Source organism: Lampetra planeri, chromosome 13, assembly GCF_965212315.1.
Source record: "Lampetra planeri chromosome 13, kcLamPlan1.2.h2, whole genome shotgun sequence".
In the NCBI taxonomy this organism is placed as follows: domain Eukaryota; kingdom Metazoa; phylum Chordata; class Hyperoartia; order Petromyzontiformes; family Petromyzontidae; genus Lampetra; species Lampetra planeri.
Window position 1 is genome coordinate 7,697,986 of NC_136119.1, and position 23,126 is coordinate 7,721,111.

Consider the following 23,126-nt stretch of genomic DNA (forward strand, 5'->3'; position numbering starts at 1 on the left):
TGGCTGGAAGGAAAGCAGGTTAAGGAACCTTCGAGAAAAGGGGCTTGAGGGATGATATAAAGAGGAAGCGAGATAGAGAGAAAGAGTTTGGAACGCTTGGAGTCAAGGGAAACCTTGAAGACCCGCACGTGTCTCGTGCTGGAAGAAATAAAGACTCGTACTGTTCAAGACTGCTGTGTCGGGCGTCACTACATTTATATTGTACGTACAAGTGTATAATTCCAGGGTGAGTTCTTGCAACACTACTGGCCATAAACTATTAACTCGCTCACAGGTTAATGTTAGTATTGGGTACCACGTGATGTTGTCGTGTCAGTGTACTCTTTGCTCTTCTACTACTCCACGAGGCCAGGTGAGTTTGTCGTACAGGTAAGAGAAGCACAGATTTCAAAGCACAGGTAAGCCTTGCTGGTATCAACTTTACTTTTGTTGGAGTTGTGTTTCGTTTCTTGAGTCACTTCCCAAAAGCAATGTTGTGACTTGTTAGCTACGTCACACCGGTTACACGTGGCAGGCAGTCCCATTATTTGTAGCATCATGCCCGTGTTGGCCCCAAGTTGTTTACTGGGTATGCATCCGGGAATTGGCTTTTGATTTTCGATGGTTTCAGTTTTTGTTCCCTTTTATATCACTTACAAGTCTAAATATATAAAATACATTACAAACGGTACATGGGCGTAACTTTGTATTTACGTAATTAACGGTGGATCGTTAAAAAGTCGGATATACTTTGGCACCTCGCCCACCTAAGTAGCCCGGTATTTGAAAGTCAAACCAATTATTAGGGAAGGCTGCTGCTTGTTTGTATGTTGAACTTCTTTCGCACCGTACGTAGCCAAAACGAGCTAATCGGAAGTGAGGTATTTAACACGTAGGCTTTCGCGACCAAATGTTCATGTTTTTCTGGGGGGGGGGGGGGGTGTTAGATCGCGTTAATGCAATGTAAATGTGTCGTCAATCCACCTCCACCACGATACGGCCAATTCGTTGGAAGTTTTGCCACGCGCACCGAAACGCGCCGATCAGTTTTACCACTTCGGCACAACGGCGTGTACCAGGGACGTGCGGTCAGGGGAGGCAGGGGAGGCAGAACCTCACTTGTTATACTCCAATGAAAATAGCTTTTACGAAAAGTAAAACAATATATATTAAGATTTTTCCACTGATCTGTGTTAGAAATGTAATTTCTGTACGATTGCAATCATTTTTATAGTCAAAATCGCCAAATTTGCGGAGCTCCGCTGCAAATACAGGAAGAGATGAGAGGTGAGGCAGCGACGAGCTCAGCCTCCCCTCTGATTGTGCAACCCCTCAGTAACTGGATGGAGCGTGGGCAATAAGCGTGTGCCTGTCACTATCTCAGTATGTCACCAATGTAATGTTTGTAGACCCCTTAATTTCATGTCCTCTCCTTCCATACTCCAGGTAACTTATTTCACGTATGTGTTTAAAGATATTTAGGTATAAAGATATGTACAGTAAAACCTTGGATTGCGAGTAATTTGGTCTGCGAGTGTTTTGCAAGGCGAGTAAATAAATAAATAAAAATTTGATAAACGAGCGAGGTCTTGCAATACGAGTAGTACGTGTATACGCTTTGTCTGCAGAGCGTCACGTGGTCACAACTGATATACGATTGCTTTGGATTACAAGCACGTTTCCGGAACGAAACTATGCTCGCAATCCACGGTTTTACTGTATAAAGATATTTAGGCTCGCTGGTCTCGTCATGAAACTGCAATGAAAAAGCACCAGGGGAGGCAGCTATCACATCTGCCTCACTGAGGGGGACGTGTCTAAAACGCCCCCCTCAGTGAGGACACGCCCCCTCAGTGAGGCCACGCCCCCCTCAGTGTATGAATGTGGCTCTGACATTAGCCAGTGCCTCCCCAGCCGTTGACAGTCACCGCACGTCACTGGCGTGTATTTATGATGACCCCGACGACAAAGTAATAAGAAGCGCCACTTTTATTAGAAATTTTCACAATCAGGAACCCTACTAAAGACGTCCACGATTAGGGACCCTAGGCTTCGTTCTTGTCCTCATGCTTGTATCTTCCTCCTAGCGTCCCCCACTCCTCGTGGTCTCTACCCTTATATATCCCACTGCCCCCTTTCTCGAACCTTCTTGTCCCTGCGTTCAATCCCCTCATTCTCCAACCCCTTTAAAAGTCTTCCCTCCCGAACAATCACCCCGAATGCCCTTCCCCCAATCGGAGACCGTTTTCTTCTTAGGTTTTTTCTCAGGTTTTTTCGGTAAAGTCACGTAGAAAGTAAAATAAAATAAAAACAAAAATCACGACGTTTCGGAGGCAACACAAGTCTCCGTCATCAGGTGGGACCGTCACAGCCAGATTAGCTGTATCAAGTGAGGCAATGATTCAAGATGTAATCCCTTAAAAGCGAGTTGAGGGGGGAGGGAGAGGGAGGGGGGAGCTCATCAGACTATGGTAGCCAATGAAAGGAACGTATCGAGAGGGAGGGGGGGCGAGGCCAAAAGAGTGGGCGATGGACGTGGAAGCGCTTGTGCGCAAGCGGCCAATTACTGCACACGCCAACACAATGGGCAGAGAGGAGGAGGGGAGGTCTAATACACATGATAGACAATACACATGATAGACAAAAGAACCATAGTCTGATGAGCTCCCCCTAAGTTTGTACCCATCATCATTTTCGTTCTTTTGTCTATCATGTGTATTAGACCTCCCCTCCTCCTCTCTGCCCATTGTGTTGGCGGGTGCAGTGGCTGGCCGCTTGCGCACAATCGCTCCATTGTGTTGGCGTGTGCAGTAATTGGCCGCTTGCGCACAAGCGCTTCCACGTCCATCGCCCACTCTTTTGGCCTCGCCCCCCCTCCCTCCCGATACGTTCCTTTCATTGGCTACCATAGTCCGGAGACCGTTTGTTTATTTTTAAACAAGGACCGTCCATAAATGACGTCACGCGATTTTTGATGATTTTTGACCCCCCCCCCCTCGTCACACGGCGTCACAAAAAGTCAGACCCCCCTCAAATATGACGTCACAAAGCTCTGCCCCCCACCCCTCCAAAATAAAACATGCTTCAAATCGCTTTAAACTATTGTCATTTTAGTGCGTATTTAATGTGGCGCTGCACTCTGATGTTGTCGGAGTGTCGTTATAACAATTAGTGTTGTTATAACAATTCTATATTTATTTAAAGTTGCGCATTTTGATGTGACGTCACATTTCTCAAACCCCGTCACACATCGTCACAAAAATCTGACCCCCCCCCATGACGTCATTTATGGACGGCCCCTAATACACCTGGGGGCGTGCTGAAGCAGTCGCTGTGACTGGGCACGCGGCGCGACAAACCTTCACCAAATGGCCGCGTCGGGTGGTGGTGGGTGGGGTGGGCGTTACGACACATCAACACCGCACGCGACCCAACCCTGTTACTGTGATCGCTGCTGTTGCTTTGGCAAGAAGCGACAGGCTAAAAAAAACGACTCAAAGACATTTGTAGCCTTCAATGAAACAATATATAATCGGCGACGTTTCGGGCAACGGCCCTTCTGCAACCCCCATGAATGGTGTTTCCCAGGCACGTCGCCCCCCCTCGTCCCGTACGAGATTACGCGGCGACGTCACCGCGCGATTACGTGGCGACGTCACTGCGCGATTACGCGGCGACGTCACCGCGCGATTACGCGGTGACGTCAACGCGCGGTCACGTGGCGGAGGGGGGGAGTTTACAGCAACTTCGCTGCCCGAACACGTGCAGCCTGCGTGTACGGTACAGTGCGAACTCTGTGCAAGCGGCATCTGTAGCGCGAACGTTGTAGTCGGCTAGCAAGAGGTTACAATTGTAACTTAGCCCTAGCCCAGGTCTGTACCAGAGTAAACGCTCAACGTTTGCCGCGTTGTGGGAACAACTTTGGCCCAACGTAGGCCGAACGTACCGCGTTGACTGCGACTCTCACGAATCGCCACCGCAACTGTTGCATTGCAATATCGCAGACTTTGGGCTTTTGTGCCTCTGCTAACTTTACCTACGGAATCGGCATATGACGCGACGAAACAGCGATTCGTATGTTAAACTCGTTTCGATTCAATCGGCTCATGAATATGGCGTGAAAGAACCGATGTTTGATTCGGATAATGGGACCGATTGCATTGCTGTTAACGATGTTGCTGAGCACCCCAAAATGCTAAGCAGCCAGCAATAAACAGCACAATTAAGGTTTCACTAGATAAGAGTAAGCACGTTTTCAATAGTATTGATTGAATTAATCTTTGCATGACTCATGATTTTCATTACCTGGACATTTCCAGAACAAGAGTTGTTTTGTGTGGATGGTTGTGATTCCCTAAAGACGTTCTCGTGTTTGCGGACAATTGCAGCATAGATTGCATTGCAATGTTTGTAATGCGTGCACATTGTGAGAGACCTAACGCAAGCTCGGGTAGTCGCTTGCAATATCAGATTGTTGACTCTTGAGAGGCAGAAAATGAATGTTCAGCAGATGTCCGCACGTCTAATGAATGTGCTGGTCAAGGGCCGACTTGAGTTGGAACACCACCTGGAGTGACTGCACCAGTTTTATGGAATTTCGTCGGTAGTTTTACGGATGCATTGGGCCCTGGAAAAGGAATGTGGGATTTCCATCACTGAATAAAAAAAAGCCTTCACTGGAGCTGAACATAACCACGCATGGGCTAAAACATTTCTCGTGACCCTAGCACCCTCGTTTTTAACACCTAACAGGCTCAATATTACACTGTCAGATTTTTTTAATTGATTTAAAATGTATTACTTTTTGTAGCCTTCATTGAAAGGTGGCTGTTATTTTTGTTTAATATACGCATACATTCCAATGCAACACTACCTGAATAAATCTCAAGTTCTGTGATATCTGCTTCCGTGGGCTGCACTCTTAACACGATGCGTTGCACTGCTCATCATGAAAACTTCATCTCAGCTTGAAAAAAAATTAGTAAAACAAAAACCTGCTTTAAATAATTACCATATATTATCGGAGCATAAATTTCGATTTAAAGCTTTCGTGACTGCAGGGATTCATCTTGGTTCTTTCGGTAAAGTCACGTAGAAGGAGCATATTCAAAACGGTATAGGTGCAGCCCTGAAATTGCTTGCTCACACCACTGCTGGTAGAAGGGCCTCCACTAGAGCCCCTTAGCATTTGGCTTTTCATTCTGGCCAGGTGTCTTGGAAGAGGTGGCAGTACCCACCCTTTACCCCACCATCTGTCGATCGACGAACTGCTGTTCCCATTTATACTGCTGGGTGGTATGCACAGGAAGACGTCAAACGGATTTACTACAATGTCCCCTGCTTGAATGGCCATGCATGCATATGTTTGTTTTAACAGAAGACGGAATGGAGGAGGTTCTGTGTCCACGTGATGCCGGGCGATTCATTGCCAAGAACAGCAAGGACGTTTCTATTGCAGAGGAGGGCGTGCGGTCGGTGGCAAGTGTGCTGTGTGAAAAGTATCAGGAAAAGACTTTCGGGGTGGAGTGTTGGAAAAGCATGCACGAGCTTCATCCTCAGATGAGCAACGAGGATGCCATTAACTGGGTGTTCGTGGTGGACACACTTAATTTCTCTTTCTGGGCTGAGAGCGATGACACAAAGTGCTTGGTGAAATACAAGGAAGAGATGTACAGCGGGTACTGGACCCTATGTGCCGCTATGAACCGTGCCCTTGATGAAGGTTGTTTTTTCTTTTCTTTTGTACTTGTATTTATTGTTTATCGTACAAGCTGGGGGTTTGATGTGCGGGTGCACGTAGGCATGTCTGATACATTCAGTTCAATATTTATAAAATGTATTTTATACACCTGCTTATTTGTGCTATTTTATTAAATTTAAATATGGTCTTTCTTTACAATTCCCTGCAGCCTTTGTCATAGTTGTAGCTGAATTTAAAAAAAGTTTTCTCTCAGGAGTTTTGTTTGCATTTCATGATGAATACAATTGGAGTATGAACCTGGCATTCATGCAGTGTGTCAGGCTTTGGGATACCTTGGCCAAATCCGTTTCAATAGAATCGAGCATGGCCAAAAAAAGGTTTGCAAGCTACATAAAGCCTCACCAATCGTTAATTTGGAATATGTTCTCCCATAATGAACAGTTCGTCTTATTTGAATGATGAGACCTACTGGGTCTAAATCAGACCAGGGTTTGCTTAAACAAATGATGCTTGATATTGTTCTGGAAAGACAATAGGCTGTTGTATACAAACAAATATATTTATGCTATGCTATTTTTGTTTGACCAGGTAAGGCCCACTGAGCTATATAGCTATTTTTCGGAAGCGATCTGGCCACAAATTATAGCTCAACGAAGTGGCTTATGTGGAAAATTATAGCAGCCAAATACTATTCATGCATGTCGATTCTAAATGTGGAGGGAAAAACAAGAGGACCTGGAGAAAAATCCACGCGAACATTTGGGAGAACATGCAAACTTAAAATATACAGGTGTCAGGGTTGGGATCGAACTTGCGACCTATATACCAGGCGAAGGCAGATACCATCGTGCCACTGGAGTACATCATTTTAAACACATTCCTGCGGAGGGAGCTGGTAGGAACATTGGGTTGCTCGGTCAATGGCCAGGGTCAACGGCGGCGTGGTATATTCCGCAAATATGGCCGACTGTGAGGGCGGGCACAAGCCGTCGTGAGTAGGTTAAACGTTGAGTTTTATAAGGGCACCACGGGGTGACCAGCCCCTCCCCACCCAGCCCCACCCTCCCCACCCAGCCCCTCCCCACCCTCCCCTTTCCACCCAGCCACACCCCTCCCATTTTTGGATGCACGACGGACGGACACAATAATCCCCTGTGGGCTGGTGTAACCAGGAGGTTCCTACCAGTATTACGAGACCTACAGGGTCGAAATCAGACCAGGGTTTGATTGCTTAACTAATGCAGCTGAATAGTATTGGTTTGGAAAGACAATAGGCTGTTGGATTAAAATATCTATGTATGCGGAGGCAGAATGCAGTTTGTATATGATCAACAATGAATATGTATAATCTTGTTCAGGGTTTCATATGACCAGTGCGTCGTACTACAGCAACATAACCTTCGAGGAGCTGAGCCACGTTCTCCGCTCTGACTCTGGCTCACCAATGCCCATGTTGGCGGAGCGGCACCGCGTGCTCACGGAGACGGGACGTATCCTTGTCCAGAGCTTTGGCGGCTCCTTCCTGGAGTGCTTGCGTCGCTGCGGACACAGTGCGCAGGCTCTGCTTCGGTTGGTGGTGGAGAACTTCCCATGTTACCGAGATGAAGCAACCTTCAAGGTACATTGCGCACGATGTATGTACGGTCTGTTGTCCTATAACGTGTGTTTTCATAAAGTGAATTGGATACAACGCGATCAATGTATTAGGGAACACATTTTCTTATAACGCGGATGCAAATTGGATATAACGCGATTGAGTGACCAGAACTACGTCGTGCGAGTAGGAAAAAGTGGTTGTACGGCTGCTTCGGCGTAGCATCACAAGGCTGCGGGATGCTGCTGGATGCTTCCAGATGCTACCCACGCACCTCAGTCTTTGTTGCGCCTGCATATGCATCTCACATGTTATCGCAGACTGTGCTTTACGCAATTTTTCCATAACGTGATTTTCTCTGGGAATTAACTACTGGGTTATAGGAGAACAGACTGTGTAATGTAGCCTGCTTATGTGACACTACACGCACAGCCATTTTGCCAATTTGTGGGTGGATTGACAAAAGGTGGTGGCTGCGCCTACACAAAGTCTGGGCCTTGGAGGCGATTGTTCTGAGACATGACATGGCCAATATGACTCCTGTTCAACCATATGTCAGAGGTCAACATCGATTGTCCCATGGAGAGATTTGTCCCTGCTGTTTAAATGTGGACATTTGTGCACAGCCTTTTTTGTCAGCACACTGCTGGATGAGGGCCTCCCCATGTTGTGGGAGTTGGCCATATTTCACGCCAGTCAGTGCAGGTTGGTGAAGGCAGGGAGCATAGAAGTAAAGTACAGCCAATTGATTTTGCCGTACTGCCCTCTGCTGCCTACTATATAGCCTGCAGTATCATAACAACCTGTTTTTCCTCAAAGCCTGATAAGTTATATACAATGCGAGACTGCCTTTATAAGTAAATAAATATTGTATGGTTATTGGAATTCCTTTTTAAGTTCATGTCTATGATGTAAATGTGTTACCACTGTTTTAAAATGCCACGTAAATATATGCTCTTGCCTTTATTAAACATATACTTCACAATTATCCACAAGCAGAGCAAGTGATCGTATCTTAATCATGCAGAGTGCCAACGTGAAATTGTGCCCAACACGGATACTTTTCTAGACTCATTTGGATGTGCATTGTTTTCTCTGTGCTGTGTTTATATGTGTGTGTGTGTGTTTGTGCCTGCAGAGCAAAAGGGTGGCTCTGTACAAGCGAGCCCAGATCCTGGTGGCTGACATCTGGGGCCTCCTGGAGGGCAAGGGCGATGGCTTCTTCAATGACATTGGCACCCTGACCATGTTTGCCGATTATCGGGTGCCCCAGGCACTGGTTTACCTGGGTGCTCTGAAGTACTCCAGCCGACTCACGCAGAAACTCAAAGACGGTTTGTATTTCACTTTGCTGCAAAAACACTGACCAATATTTAAAAATGTGTGGCTTTAATTCTGATTGCGTACAGTAAGTGGAAAAGTGGGTTTTAGTTGAGCATGTCCCTACGTTTTAAATATAATTCAAAGCAAGAAAATATGCACACTGACATTTACACTCTTTGTTTATCCTTGCTGTTGGCAAGTGTAAGCTTCCAGTGAGGAAGGATCAACATCAAGATGTGAAATGGAGCTAATATGTTTATGCCATTTATTTATTTAAATACTTACCAGATCGCATAGTGGAGGCTCAATTTCGTAGAGTAGGATATGGTAACTGGTGTTTAATACCATTCTTTTAATCATCCTCTTTATAATTTTTTTAAAAAGGGATAAGGAACCAATTAAAATATGACAAAATAAGACCTTTCACCCCTCCCCATGGTACACTACTGATCTGAGGGCACCGAAATTCACTGGCCGCGGAGGTGAACATGCATGGAGAAGGTCTGGATTTCCCATTCATCACCATGTTTTTAAAGAACAGCATCATGCCCATTCCAACAACATCTCACGAGTTAAATCATCCTATATTGATGGTTGCATTACGATAAGCAAGCGTAATCCCCCACACCTTATTATCTACCATCATTCTTCTGATTAAGGATACAAATTAAAATTCTTCTGCTGATCACTGCACCACCATTCGGTATATTTTTTGGTTACATTTCCACTATCCATTCCCAATTATTATCTGTCCCTCCGATTTTCCCAGGTTCGGGGGCACTTTGTTGTTACTGCAACTGCAGGACTCGCCTCTTTTATCGTGGATTCCCAATCTACATGTTGCTCATTGGATCCCTTTCCTTGTAGACGATTACAGGAGAATGTGTCTGCATTGGGGCCCTTTGCCCCTGGCATCTTCAACAAGCCTCTTGAGGCTGGTATAGTTCTCACCATTTATTAAGAGCGCTGCAGTCACCCTGACTTTCGACAAGTCGCGTCTAATCTCCATCCTTTCTTATCCAAGTTCTCGGAATGTGCTGTGGCCTCTCGTTTCCACCAGCGCCTCGCGTCTCAATAACAAGTCTGACTCATTTCAATCGGGATTCCAGGCCGTGCACAGCACCGAGGCAGTTCTTGAGAGGGCGATCAACGAGTCGTTGCTGTTAGCGACTACGGGGCCAAGCCAGTCTTCTCGCCTTGCTTGATCTTAGTGTCGCGTTTGACCCCATTGCTAATGGGGTCCTTCCTGAGCGATTAGAACACTCGATCGGAATTTCTGGTCCTACCTTGCAGTGGTCACGCTGTTATTTAGAGAAACTCGTGCATTGTCACAATGGATGGCTTTAAATCTCCAATCAGACCGGTTCAATACTGTGTCCAGCAAGGATATGTACTTGTTCCCCCACTTGTTAATGCTTATATGGCTCCTTTGGGCACTGCTGCAATATTTGGGCTTATCTTATGACTGCTATGCTGATGAAACGCAAATTTGCATCCGGTTAGGCTCCGACGGCTGCTTCTGCACTGTCTATGTCATTAGTATTAGTGAAATCTGGGTTGCATAAACATTTTATTTTACTCAATACTGACAAAACTGAGGCCATATTCATTGGCTCCCATCTGCAGTTGTCTAAAATTGGTTAACCACATGTGTCAATAGATGGTCACGATGTCTGCCCATCACAGGAGGTCAAAAATCTCGGTGTTCAAAATGACCAGTCCCTGTCCCTTGAGGCACATGTATCCAGGGTGGTTAGAATCTCGTTCTTCCAGTTTAACACGTAGGCTTTCGCGACCAATATTGTTCATAACGATTTTTGGGTTTAGATCGCGTTATTTATAAATGTGTCGTAACCCTCCACCACCAATTTGTACTCAAATTGTAAATGTTGTGGTTTCACGCTTCAACACACCGGTGGGCTAAAGCAGTGAACTATTTGTCTTTTGTCAACGTGACACTTTTTTTTTTACTGATTGGCCGTGTCGGGTGGTGGAGGGTTATGACACATTTATAAATAACGCGATCTAAACTCGTTCTTCCACTTTAGAAATATTACCTGGCTGCGTTAATTCCTGTCACCTAATTACCGAGAAAGTCTGGTCCGTGCTTTTGTGTTCCCCTGACTTGGTTACTGCAAGGCATTGCTGTTAGGGATTCCGATTAAGGTGCTGGGCAGACTCTAGCTTGTTAAGAATGCAACTGCTAGAGTCCTGACATGCAAACCGTTTCGTGAGCACATCTCACCTGTTCTCTTGTATTTGTATTTGGCTACCAGTCAAGTATTTCGTGGATTATAAAATGCTGCTACTGATTTGCAAGGCTCTCAATGGGTTTGCCCCAGAATATTTGCAGGAAATAATCATTTTGTATTCTCTAAACAATGTCCGTGAGATCTTCTGATCGCATCATTCGAAGTACTGCGACGTCAAGGCTCTGTTCCCGGGATGATTGGGCTTTTGCCAGTGTAGCTCCCAGACTATGGGATGCTTTGGTAATAAAACAATCAGAGATTCGTTAGAGCTATTTAAGTCTCTTGAAAATACCTATTAAATTTACCCTGTAGTTTTGGCCGTTTACCCTGGTTCTGTTTTATTTCCTGCTTTCCATACATGCCGCATTGGGATCTACGGATGAAATGCACCTTTGCTGAGCTGACTTTTAAAACCCGACATGGTTACCTTTCTTGCCGGATAGTATTTGACTTCAAAGAGTGGACATGAAACGTGTAAAAAACATTTCATCAGAGCGGCAAAAGTCTTGGGCTGCAGCATTATGGACGCCTTCCCCCGTTAGCCTGCCTGCCATTCATATTCCGCAGGTGTGATGTTTGAGTCTGGCGAGGAGCAGGAAGTCGAGATCCGGGGATGCTCCATCTGGTGCGTGGAGCTCATCCAAGAGGAGTTGGCTCGTTTGCTGGCCGAGCGCGGTGTTGCAAAAGCTCAAGATATTAACGCCGTCCTGCTAGACTATTACCTGTGGGATTATGCACGTGCCCACCGCGACGAGATGGCACACATCCCCATCCACCACATCCGCTGCATATACTACTGAGGGACACTGTGCCAGCATGGCTGAAAGCATTGCTTCAAGACCCATGTTTTCAGTGGTACTGGCTCGAAGGTTAACCTGACACATTACCACCATGGAGGTGATATTTTCATTCGGAATTGTTTTTTTCTAATTTTCCCTTTAATGATAACGATCAGTAGTTGCGGCATAAGCGAAATTATGGCATACAAAAATTAGTTGTGGACAATAAATGTTTACTTAGTCGTATTTGCTGAATGTACAATTATTGTGTTCTATTTCTTCGTGCTCAATTATGAGGCACATGTTTTTGCAGTTAACACAACTAACACTGTACTTTTGCAATCTCGTATAAGCAACTTCAGGAAAAAATAAAATGACATTGGTTTAAATTAAAGAGCTTTGTAAACGTAATCATTTAATAACTTTCGAAATAGATTAGTAATACTGCAAATTGTACCTTTATTGTTGTAAATAACGGGGAGCTGTCATGATTTAATTAAGGGAACAAACTCCAGAATGTAACTAAAGGTTGCACAGCATGTGGCTGTGCATTTATACAATTTCACTTGTCTGATTTTCACATTTCGTCCAATTAAGACGTTTAACTATACAACATGTTTAATGCTGGGTCCTCGACTTTATTTAAAAATGAGTCGGCAAATGTTTTCATTACTGGTTGTAGTGCAAAGCGGAATGTTTATTGGAAAGGTGATGAAATGTAATAGTTATTCGAGTTCTAAACACAGTTGTAGTAGCTCTTCAATGTTAGTTTTTTGCGATTGTCATGAAGCAATACAAATTAAATGTATGTATGTCGAATTTCTTCGGCAGCGTACGTTGCCAACTGTGCATAATTTTAAGTTTACATTTTCATACGTTAGTACTATTTTAGTTACTGGAACTGTGTTCATGAAGTTACAGTGAACGAGTCGTATACCTAATTGTACAAGTGACTGTTTATTCAATTTAAAAAATATACTCGGCATGTCCAAGTCTTATGATTGTTTATCACACGTTTCCCATTGGTCTTGTAACGTTATGACCTGCCTCTACTGGACATCTGTGAAAAATAAGCTTTAAAGCTTATCAGATACATCCAGGATAAAAAAAAAAATTCTGATTGTAATTTGCTATCGTGAGGAATGGCTTTGGTGGGCGGTGGAATCTGATGTACATTGCGGGCGCTAAATATAACATCCCGTGTGCTAAAATACACGAATCACCAAATACGTGGGGACCATCTGTCCAGAGAACCAACTCGCCATTTGTAATGTCTTAAGAGAAATGGCACTTGAACAAGACACGCAGAAGAGCTAAATGAGTGTTGCTTTTATGGGTGTTTTTCTTGTGCCTACATTTATGAAGTAAAGTAAAAAAAAAATTGGCCAAAAAATCTCTCCTACGTTTTAAATGTTAGTAATTCCTGTGAAATATACGAGAGTTGTATAATAGAACGATATATTTAATGTGAATACGCTTGACTACACTGAGTAATCATCAGCCATGGCCAATCCATGACTGGATGTCTCCCCAAGCCGTCACCATATCGCGGTCCCACGACCTAACAATCCACCTAGGAGCTTCCAACAAGGTGATTTTACCACTACATCTAGCAGACGTATTCCTTTTTTGCCACTTGGTTATTATTCATGACCATATGCCATCATCTTCAGTTATGTATCCTACCCAAACCTACTTAAGCGGATGATTTATTCACCTATGTATATTCTCTTATCCATTTATTCCTCTACTGTCTCAATATGGCTCCACATATTTCCATGCTTTGTGCCTGTTTCAGTTTTTGTTCAATATGTTTCCAGAAGTATGCATTTATACATTTAAAATAACTCCTTCCTATTACAACCCGTGGTTCATGAAGATCACTGGGGACAGAATAATGGGAAATATAGAGGAAAAACTTGGCTTGGAGGAGATGTTTTACTACCATTGATCAGATTTTGGAAAATACATGTTTATCATATGCCACACTGTATGCATGTCTAAATAGGTGATACAGTATATTTCAGTCTTCCATAATGACAACAAAAGAGTCATTCAATTTAACCAAACATCTAAAAATGTATAACCATTCCACATTGCATCACATAGAGAAATCACGTCTTGCAGGAAATTGAATTTATTTAAATCCTTGCGAACATTTTTAAGAGGAATCAGTTCTTGGCCATGGTCTCGGCGATCCAGTCGACAAACGTGGTGACCCGAGTGTAAACCACGGGCACCGAGGTGTCACAGCGACTGTTGCCCCACGAGGTGAGTCCGGCCAGCACCCACATCCCATCCTTCTGCACTGTCAGGGGCCCTCCAGAGTCGCCCTGCCACACCACAATTATGTGAACATACGCAATTATGGGCCCTCCCAGAGTCGCCCTGCCACACCGCAATTATGGGGAATACCCAACAGCATTCAGCACGGCTCGTCATTTGGGGCCGGTGGGGAAAAGAAAAACGATTTTTAATTATACCTGCTCATGAATATTTAAACTAAAACTGCATACAACCTCCTCCTTACCCCACCCACATGCCGTCACCTATTCAGTACAACAGCCCGATCATTTTACAGAATGAGTCGATTTAAAGCTTTCGTGACTGCAGGGATTCATCTTCTTGGTTCTTTCGGTAAAGTCACGTAGAAGGGAATTTTTTTATTTTATTTTATTATTTCCCTTCGACGTGCCTTTACCGAAAGAACCAAGAAGAAGAATGAGTCGATTTATACTTAAAATACTGTGGCTATGCCACTCTTGAAACTGTCTCATGTGAGCCCTCTGCTATTAACATTGAACGGTAATAATCCTAAAGGTTTCTTAGTCTGGCTATTTGAGCCTCTGGTAGAAACGCTTAACTTTAGGAACCCTAAAGAAGCCTTAGTCTTGTTATCTGAGCCTTGGGCATTAAACAGTCCTTTAAAACAATTGGACGAACATGGCAAAGCAAGACCCTCCTGAAAGAGGAGCATGAGAATGAAAGAGGCTCTCCTAGATAAATGGCATTACGATATTTTCTGTATTTTTGCACTGTAGCGTCACTTTGTATATTTATAACACTGCTGCTATGAGTATCTTTATTTACTTATATATACAATGTGAATGACAATTTTAAATGGAACTTGCAATACGTTTAATGTCTGCTATGTGTTGGAACGTTACAACCCATATTTCATTCACTTTTGAGTGACGGGGTGAATATTATTTATATACCACACAAAACTTACGTATGACATACGGATATAACGTCTGTCTATGGACGGTGAATGTATCTTGGACATTTTAATGCAATTCCTGCATATACAAGGACACAAAACATGGCTTTGAAATTATAGTAATGTATTGATATGAATGCACTTTTATGATAAGTCAGTAGTGTATAGCTCACCATACAAGTGGAGTGACCATTTGCTCCAGCGCAGATCATGGGATCCATGATGTAAGAGCCCCACCATTTCTTGCAGTCTTCAGTTGAGATTAGGGGCAGCACTGTCTGCTGCAGCGTGCTGGAACCATAATTAGCTGTGGGTGTATACATTGCATGCATTTATCATACGGACAATTGGCTGCATGAGGTTGTTCCGCTGAATGTGCATGTTTGAACGGCATCTTTTAAGCTCAAGTGTTTATATTTTTAAGTAGTGGTCATGTTAGTCCATTGGGGGTCCGAAACAGAAATTATCTCCCCCCCCCCACCACCTCCCACTGCCTCCACCCCCCCTTTAAATTGAGATAATTTATTGCGATATGACAGAAGGGATACAAAGGAGAGATATGTAGCGAGATAAGAGTAATATAGATACAAATAGATATATACAAATAGAGATGTAGTGAGATACAAGAAGAGAAATACACCTCTCATGTTAGTTTACTTATCTTATTTCACTACATATTTACCTCCTAGTTTTTTTTAAATATCAATTAGCTTGTTATGTCTACAATGATTTTTTGAGCGGATATTTGATGCGTGCCAATTTTTTCATGAATCCACGACCCCGTGAACCCCTTGGGGCCCTATCCATTTACTTGGCTTGTGTTTGCCTCGCGCTGCCACTGCTTGTAAGATGCAGGAAGTCCACACTGAAAATGTTCCTCGGTACCCATTCTATAAATTTAAACACGTTACAAAAGTAACGAACATTTACGATGCTTTCATTAGTATATATTTCAGCTGCGCCCACAGTGATGCATTAAAACAATAATTAAACAGGCAGCATGCCACGTTACGATGAGCGAAAACATTAAAATTGTTAATTGACTATGCATGCAGCAATTGATTTGTAGCAGTGGTATTGTTTTAGTGTAGCTGGGTTATACAGGCTCGGAGATGGTTTTGCATTAAATTAAACTCACCTGCTAAGCATTTATCTGCAATAATTTCTATATCATATAAAAAAAATGTTGCCATCACGGTGAGGTTCTGTAATTGCTATTACCCATGCATATTAATTAAGCAAATTAAAACACACGTGCGTGGTGCCGCCACTGTGCAGTGCGCAACACAACCGACACAGCCAGATGTCTAAAATTTGTGCTCGCAGCGGGGAAGTATGAGAGACATGCATTCATGTGGCTTACGATGCGACACCGCCAATTTCGATGTAGCGCGGTAGTTAGCTTCCACGCAGCCAGCCTCCCACGATGTGTTGCGCGCGCACGCTTCATTGACGACACTAACTCGTAGCCAGCTGCAAGCGCTCCTCGCGAGTGAGAACACTCGTTCGTGAGCAGCGGGGTGACCGAAAGCGCGTACCGTTCCACCGGGTGACACCCCAGCCAGTCACGGCAGTGTTGGTCCCAGGGGAGAACGCGTCTGTAGCTCGGGGCAGGCAGATAGGCGACACTGTATCTCCAAAGAAGGCTGGCTCCTTCAGCTTGAGAAGCAGGATGTCGTTGTTTATGGTGTTTGGGTCGTACAAGGGATGAGTGATCGCCTGCATCAACGGAGGATCCACATTGAAGCATGTGTGTTTTAATTAATGTATGTTATTGGATTTCAACGCCTCTCTGTGTGTGATTCAAATATGTGTTTTTCTTACAAATACAAATTAAGCTGGTGAGTGCTCAACATTGAAAGTGTTGTAATGAGAATGTCCATTTTGTATGACATGCCGCAAAAAAAGATAAAGCAACGCATTGCTGTTGCTGGTTGTCACATGACGCGTAGAGTGTAAATGTAAGTGGTGATTCAAATAATGGTAATACAGCGTTTATCGCATTTCCAAATACTCTAATGTAGAATGATTCATTTTATTATAAAGCTTTCACAAAAAAAGCACTACCTTCTGGAAGCATTGTCAAAAAAAATTGGTACTCAAATGGATGAGAGTTGTACAGAATGTTCTATCACTTACCTTCTCCACGTTGAGAATTTGGATGTTTTCCACATTGCTGCTCTTGTCGTGCTCGCCAACAATTACGCGATGATTGGCTGGTCTGGAAAGAGACATTGCACAAAAATAAACTCAGTGAGACTGTTTGTTCTTTTCCATTTTTCATGATGTTGAATGTTCGTATCACAAATATCCGTGCTTTTTTTGCGTCCTTTCAAAAATTTTTAGTCGAACTGCCACATTTACTTGAAGTCGCAGTGCGCGGCCGTGATGACCCAGTAAGGATCAATGATGGAGCCTCCACAGAAATGGAATCCGTCCTCATACTGGGAGTAGAAAATTGACAAAATTAAAAATACAGCACACACCGTTATATCTTCAGTTTAAAAATGATGAATGAAAATTGGTTATTTATACAAAGATGAAGATGGAAAATAAGCATATATGAAGTTGATTCTCCATGAAGGATATGGTTTTTTTAAACGTAATAAATCAACTTTGCAATGAAATATGGTATATCCCAATAGGGAGTTGCAGTATCTACAGTACAACTATATCATATTCTTTGGTTCTTTCGGTAAGGTCACGTAGATAGAAAAATAATATCAAATATTATTTTTTCTATCTACATGACTTTATCGAAAGAACCATAGAATATGAATTCCTGCAGTCACGAAAGTTTTAAGTCAAAACTATATAATTCCATACACATTGTCAATCGCAACTTTCCACTGTGACATAAATACGAGTTTGAATGGATTGTATAAGTTGGACCATTTATCCAGTGTTGTGTAATATGGCGCATGCTATTTAAAAGAGTTTAAATTAACATTTGGTAACCAATGAGCTCCTTGGGAATGGAGGAGCAGACCTGCAAGGAGACCTGCCAGGGCCAGGACCCAGGTACAGCCTCCTCTCCATTGATGACCCTGGAGAAGCCTGAGATAACAGGCTGGATGGATGGGCTCCCACACTTCTGGCCTGCACCCATAGAGGAACCAGCAACAGCAGCAGCAACACAACATGAATCAATGTTACTGGATATATTTTTATACTGCAAGTTCTGGAACAAATTCACACCGAGCAACCGTCGAAACGATGTGCAATATGCACAATCTGATTTTGTAGATATTTTGGACAAGATCCAATATCAATATGGACACTATATGTATGAGTTTTGTTTTCCTCATTGTTCTGACAGAGCTATGTTTGTAACGTTAGTTAGGACATTAATGATTGATGGCTTCTGCTAGGTGAGAACCCACTGATACAGAAATGAAGTCTCTTTTTCAGGGGTGACCTGATTATAATAATTATAGCCCTTGCCTATTCACTGCTGGATAAGGCCACCCCTAAACGTGTGGGTTGTTGGACCATACTTCACCATACAGGTTGGTGAATGGGCAGCCCAGGACCAGTTTATATATCACTCGCCACCGATGTTTGCCATGGCGGAAATCAAACTCAGGTCACTAGGTTGATGGCACAGTGCACGAACATCTCTACCACCTCTCCACCTGTAGCAGTATTGATCTGTGCAAATATAATACGTTATGTGCCGCATTTACCACTTTACATGTATATTTAGTTTAGTTAAAAAAATACAAGTACAAAAATGTTGATGTTTTTAAAGTACCATATGAGTACGCCAATAATGAAAATAACACTACGATTAACATCATGTTTTTATGTTCTTCAACGTACACCAATTGTAACCAGTGGATATGCTGCTTCCATTTATATATCCACCAACTTCTGTGCAGGTGGAGTGTTTCTCCGTTGGTATTTGTACAGCGTATCTTTCTTTACAAAGTCCTGCTGTTTTTAGGCAAAACAAACATAGGTGGATCAGGAGTAAAAGTCAGTTTACCCTTGTTGAAAATACTGATGTAGGTCTTAACGTCCGTATCACACATGTTTTAAGTGAATTCATGTGTATGGATAAGAATTCACGAACACAGTCCGAGTCAGCATTTACACATCTGCCCTACTCTCGAGAAACGAAGACGGTAGTGAGTGATGTTTTGCTCACGTGAGTTTTGAGGCAGTAACTGATCTCCTGTTTACAGCCCTGAGTTTAGTGGTGGATATTATGCATTGCTATGATGGGGTGATTCCAGAGGAATACCACTGTTGATTTCCCCCACAAAGTTTTACCCAGACTCCAGAGAGATCATGAGCTGAAAAAGAACTTAATAGCTCATCGGGTTCCTACAGTCGAAATAAAGATTTTGATTCTGAGTCAACCCCCAATCGCTCACTCTACCGCTGATCGGCACCCAATAAACTGACTAATCACTGTGCAGTATGTGTGTAGTTGTGTGTGGTTGAGGTGATAGGGGTAGAGACCAATCTATGCCAAAGAACAACTAGTAGCTCTGAAATTGTTTATTTTGTGTGCAGATTGAAATTTTACAGCACAATATTCTGTTTAGTGGTTTGAGAGCCTTGAAGCCTTAGCCTCAGGCCTTAGTCTAAGACTCTCGAAACACTACAAGTAAAATATGATATTATTCAAGTATATGCTCCAACAAGGCATGCTGATGAAGAAGTAGAACAACTATACACATAAATTATCAAACTACTAAGTTATGGTACAGCACATTTACAGCATCATAATGGATGACTACTGTAATGCAAACGTATGTAAAAGACACAGAGACGAAAAGATGATTGGTAAATTTGGGTTTTGGAGTGAGGGATGAGTGGTCAGCATCTACTAAAATTTGCAGCTGGAAAATACGTAAAAATAACGACAGACCTGTCTTTTTTTAACAAGAAGGAAACGATAAAATAGACGTGAAGAAGCTCAAACGGTGGATTAAGGATAAATCCCAAATCGTCAGATGTGTCTTCAACATAGGAAGGAATCACAGACTGGTAAGACGAAACATGTTTATGTCTGTCGGTAAGTGAAGAAACATTTCACGATCAGAAAGGTCCGCAGAGAAGCATGGAGAGATGCATACTTGACATTACGCTGCGAGACATCCAGAGGAACACATGAATTAGAGAACCTACACGGGTTAATGTAAGTATGTGGGCTTGGACAGGGCACGTTGCTAGAACAGATGATTGTGGTGAAGAATAATGACAGAGTGGAGTGGGAGCCAAGGAATTAAACGCAGCCAAGAAGATGTCGGCAGAGGAGAATGGAGCGATTAAATCAGCTTGTGTGCAAGTACTAGGTCGACTATTAACATCACAGGATCTTGGGAGATAGTGATTGCCTGGAGAAGCCTTGATCCAGCATCAGATTTACCATGGCTGTGATGGTGTCTCCAAAGAAGCATCAAAATAACAAGTGAGTCTCAGCGTTATTACTATTATAGTGCATGTTCTGATGAGTAATAAGAGTGTATGTATGAAATACAGCATACGCAGATTTATTTGTGCTGCTGCACACACCCAGCACAAAAACAATTGTAATGTTTTACAAAAACAAATACATTTGGCCGGGTCATTCGGTAGTTTAGCGTGGCATTGGATTGATTTGTCTGCAGCAGTTTATTTTCCCACATACGTTGTGATAGCGGCAGTGCTGTACGGAACAAATTGCTCACTTAATGAAACTGTTATGTCCAACGCACCCACGTAGGTGTTAATGGGATTTAACAATAACCTTCAATGCAATACATTAGTAGTGCTGTGTTGTAATTTGTTCAAGTGATCAAAATTCAGATATATAAATAAAATTGCAATGCATTTCCATATTAATGCTTCATAAATGGAACACTTTTAAGGGGATTGGTCTGATAATATATTTCTAGCACACAAAAAAACGATATCAATTTGTTTTTCATTTCCTTGGAAAATCAGCAAGAAACTTCAAAACCCATCATGTACCAAACATTGCTGCCTACAGTTCTTATTATTTCTCAATACATTAAAGTCTATTTACTATTGCTTCTATAGCCAAGCATTTACAAACGCTGCTGGAGAAATATATTTGGTTGTCTGTCTGTGCATGCATGACTCACAGCATGTTTTGTGTGCCAAGTATTTTTTTTTCTGGTTGGATGTGAAATAACTTTTTTTGTGTTAAAACGTGGAGAATTGTACCTGTCAACGCTTCTGTTCCCTCATTTGTGAAAACATCGTCCTCTTCTCTCTCATTGCCTCCCGAAGGTCGCCAAATGTGTGCACACGTGGCAAATTTGGCTTCGGTGTTCCGTTTTGTGCCCACAGTATCCTACCAGTCTCATCACAAATTGCGAGCAGAAACGTGGCATTATTTAAAACCTACAGTGGAACTTTATGTACATCGCATTTGCGATTCCATGTTTGTGATATGACATAGCCCACAAATGAACCCTTGGTCAAATGTATTACTTATAGTGTACATTTATTAAAACTGTTTATATAAATGGCTATCCCACGTGCTTTTGTATTTTGTGAGACGTATGACCTTTCCATTATTGGTTTTATTTGTTTAATCATTGTTAAATGAACGATGTTTAAATGCTGCAATAGTATGCATTCCAGCCAGTCAGTGCCATTTTCCAAAACCTTAACCTATTATTTACCTTTTCTATTGCAAGCCACCTTTAACGATGAAGGTGGTTGGGTTCCATTTGGAATGTAAATCATTAAACCACTAACAATTAACTCACGGTATTGGTAAGTTAGAATTAGTACGGTACAGTATATATATTTTTTTTATCTATTGTGTTGTTTTATTCATTGCTTTAAACATTCGTTTTCACCTCCTTCCCACGCTACGTTTATATTGTACCACAGTGGCTACCACGTATAAAACTAGAAACTCAACTCTTTTTTATTTTACCAGGTAACACCCACGAAGCTATATATCTTTTTGTCATAAGCGACCTGGCCACAAATTATAGCTCAACAAAGTGGCTTATATGGAAATGTATAGCAGCCAAATACTCTAAATGCATGTTGATTATAAATGTGGAGGAAAAAATTGGAGGACCTAGAGAAAAATCCACGCGACCACGGGGAGAACGTGTAGATATACAGGTTTCAGGGTCGGGATCGAACCCAAGACCTCCTGTATACCTGGCGAGGGAGTTAACATCTCGCCATTATGGTGTGTTTGTTACACAGCGTGTCACAAGTTTCTTTGGCACAAGCGAGGCCGATTTCATATGCTTACACTGCTTAATTAATAAGGTGCCCAGGAAGATAAAGACAATTTGTTTAACAAAGATGTGGCAATGATTGGATAGGTGTTAGCTCAATGCTTCACGTACGGGATACGAATCCGTTTCACTAACACAAAGCATGCTAATACATAAAGCTAAAGGTTATAATGATAATTTAAAAAAAAACGTTTTATCCTGTCACTAAGAGTAAATATCAGTACACCGCTTAACACCGTGCTGCAAACTGCAGTTGTAAATATTATTGCTCTGGCAGTCCACAACAAGTGCATTGCTTCATGAAATATTTTCTATTTCTCTTGCAATGCAGTTGGTTTTTTACGCTAATTTATATTTGCTTCATTGCTGCGGGTACACTGGACAGCTCCACCGGTCTCTGTGCAGCTACACCGGTTTCAGTGCAGCTACACCGGTCTGAATGCAGCTACACCGGTCTGAGTGCAACTACACCGGTCTGGGTGCAGCTACACCAGTCTCTGTGCAGCTACACAGGTCTGAGTGCAGCTACACAGGTCTGGGTGCAGCTACACCGGTTTCTGTGCAGCTACACCGGTCTGAGTGCAGCTACACCGGTCTGAGTGCAGCTACACCGGTGTGAGTGCAGCTACACCGGTCTGAGTGCAGCTACACAGGTCTGGGTGCAGCTACACCGGTTTTAGTGCAGCTACACCGGTCTGGGTGCAGCTACACCGGTCTGAGTGCAGCTACACCGGTTTTAGTACCGCTACACCGGTCTGAGTGCAGCTACACCGGTTTTAGTGTAGCTACACCGGTCTGAGTGCAGCTACACCGGTTTTAGTGCAGCTACACCGGTCTGAGTGCAGCTACACCGGTCTGGGTGCAGCTACACCGGTTTTAGTACCGCTACACCGGTCTGGGTGCAGCTACACCGGTCTGAGTGCAGCTACACCGGTTTTAGTACCGCTACACCGGTCTGGGTGCAGCTACACCGGTCTGAGTGCAGCTACACCGGTTTTAGTACCGCTACACCGGTCTGGGTGCAGCTACACCGGTCTGAGTGCAGCTACACCGGT

The 23,126-nt window shown here is 43.1% G+C and overlaps 2 protein-coding genes across 6 annotated transcripts; one reads left to right on the plus strand and one right to left on the minus strand.

The window, feature by feature from the left end:
• The first annotated feature begins 323 nt into the window (after positions 1 to 323).
• On the plus strand, positions 324 to 12,626 carry QNG1 (Q-nucleotide N-glycosylase 1). Of its 5 annotated transcripts, none has more exons than XM_078600082.1 (5): positions 324 to 398; positions 5,357 to 5,701; positions 7,039 to 7,298; positions 8,413 to 8,608; positions 11,417 to 12,626. In XM_078600082.1, the coding sequence occupies exons 2-5, from the start codon at positions 5,365 to 5,367 to the stop codon at positions 11,647 to 11,649; spliced, it is 1,026 nt and encodes a 341-aa protein (XP_078456208.1). In that variant the 5' UTR covers positions 324 to 398; positions 5,357 to 5,364; the 3' UTR covers positions 11,650 to 12,626. The 5 variants fall into 5 exon arrangements, with proteins under 5 accessions (XP_078456208.1, XP_078456205.1, XP_078456204.1 ...); XM_078600079.1 differs by lacking the exon at positions 324 to 398 and adding an exon at positions 3,665 to 3,754; XM_078600078.1 differs by lacking the exon at positions 324 to 398 and adding an exon at positions 3,693 to 3,759.
• Positions 12,627 to 13,749: 1,123 nt separating this feature from the next.
• Positions 13,750 to 18,690, minus strand: LOC144722020 (chymotrypsin B-like). The gene is made up of 7 exons (XM_078600083.1): positions 18,603 to 18,690; positions 17,838 to 17,947; positions 17,213 to 17,292; positions 16,988 to 17,069; positions 16,387 to 16,567; positions 15,022 to 15,155; positions 13,750 to 13,961 (listed from the first exon to the last, which is right to left on the minus strand). Exons 1-7 carry the CDS (start codon positions 18,646 to 18,648, stop codon positions 13,800 to 13,802), a joined length of 795 nt encoding a protein of 264 aa, XP_078456209.1. The 5' UTR covers positions 18,649 to 18,690; the 3' UTR covers positions 13,750 to 13,799.
• Between the last annotated feature and the right edge of the window lie 4,436 nt (positions 18,691 to 23,126).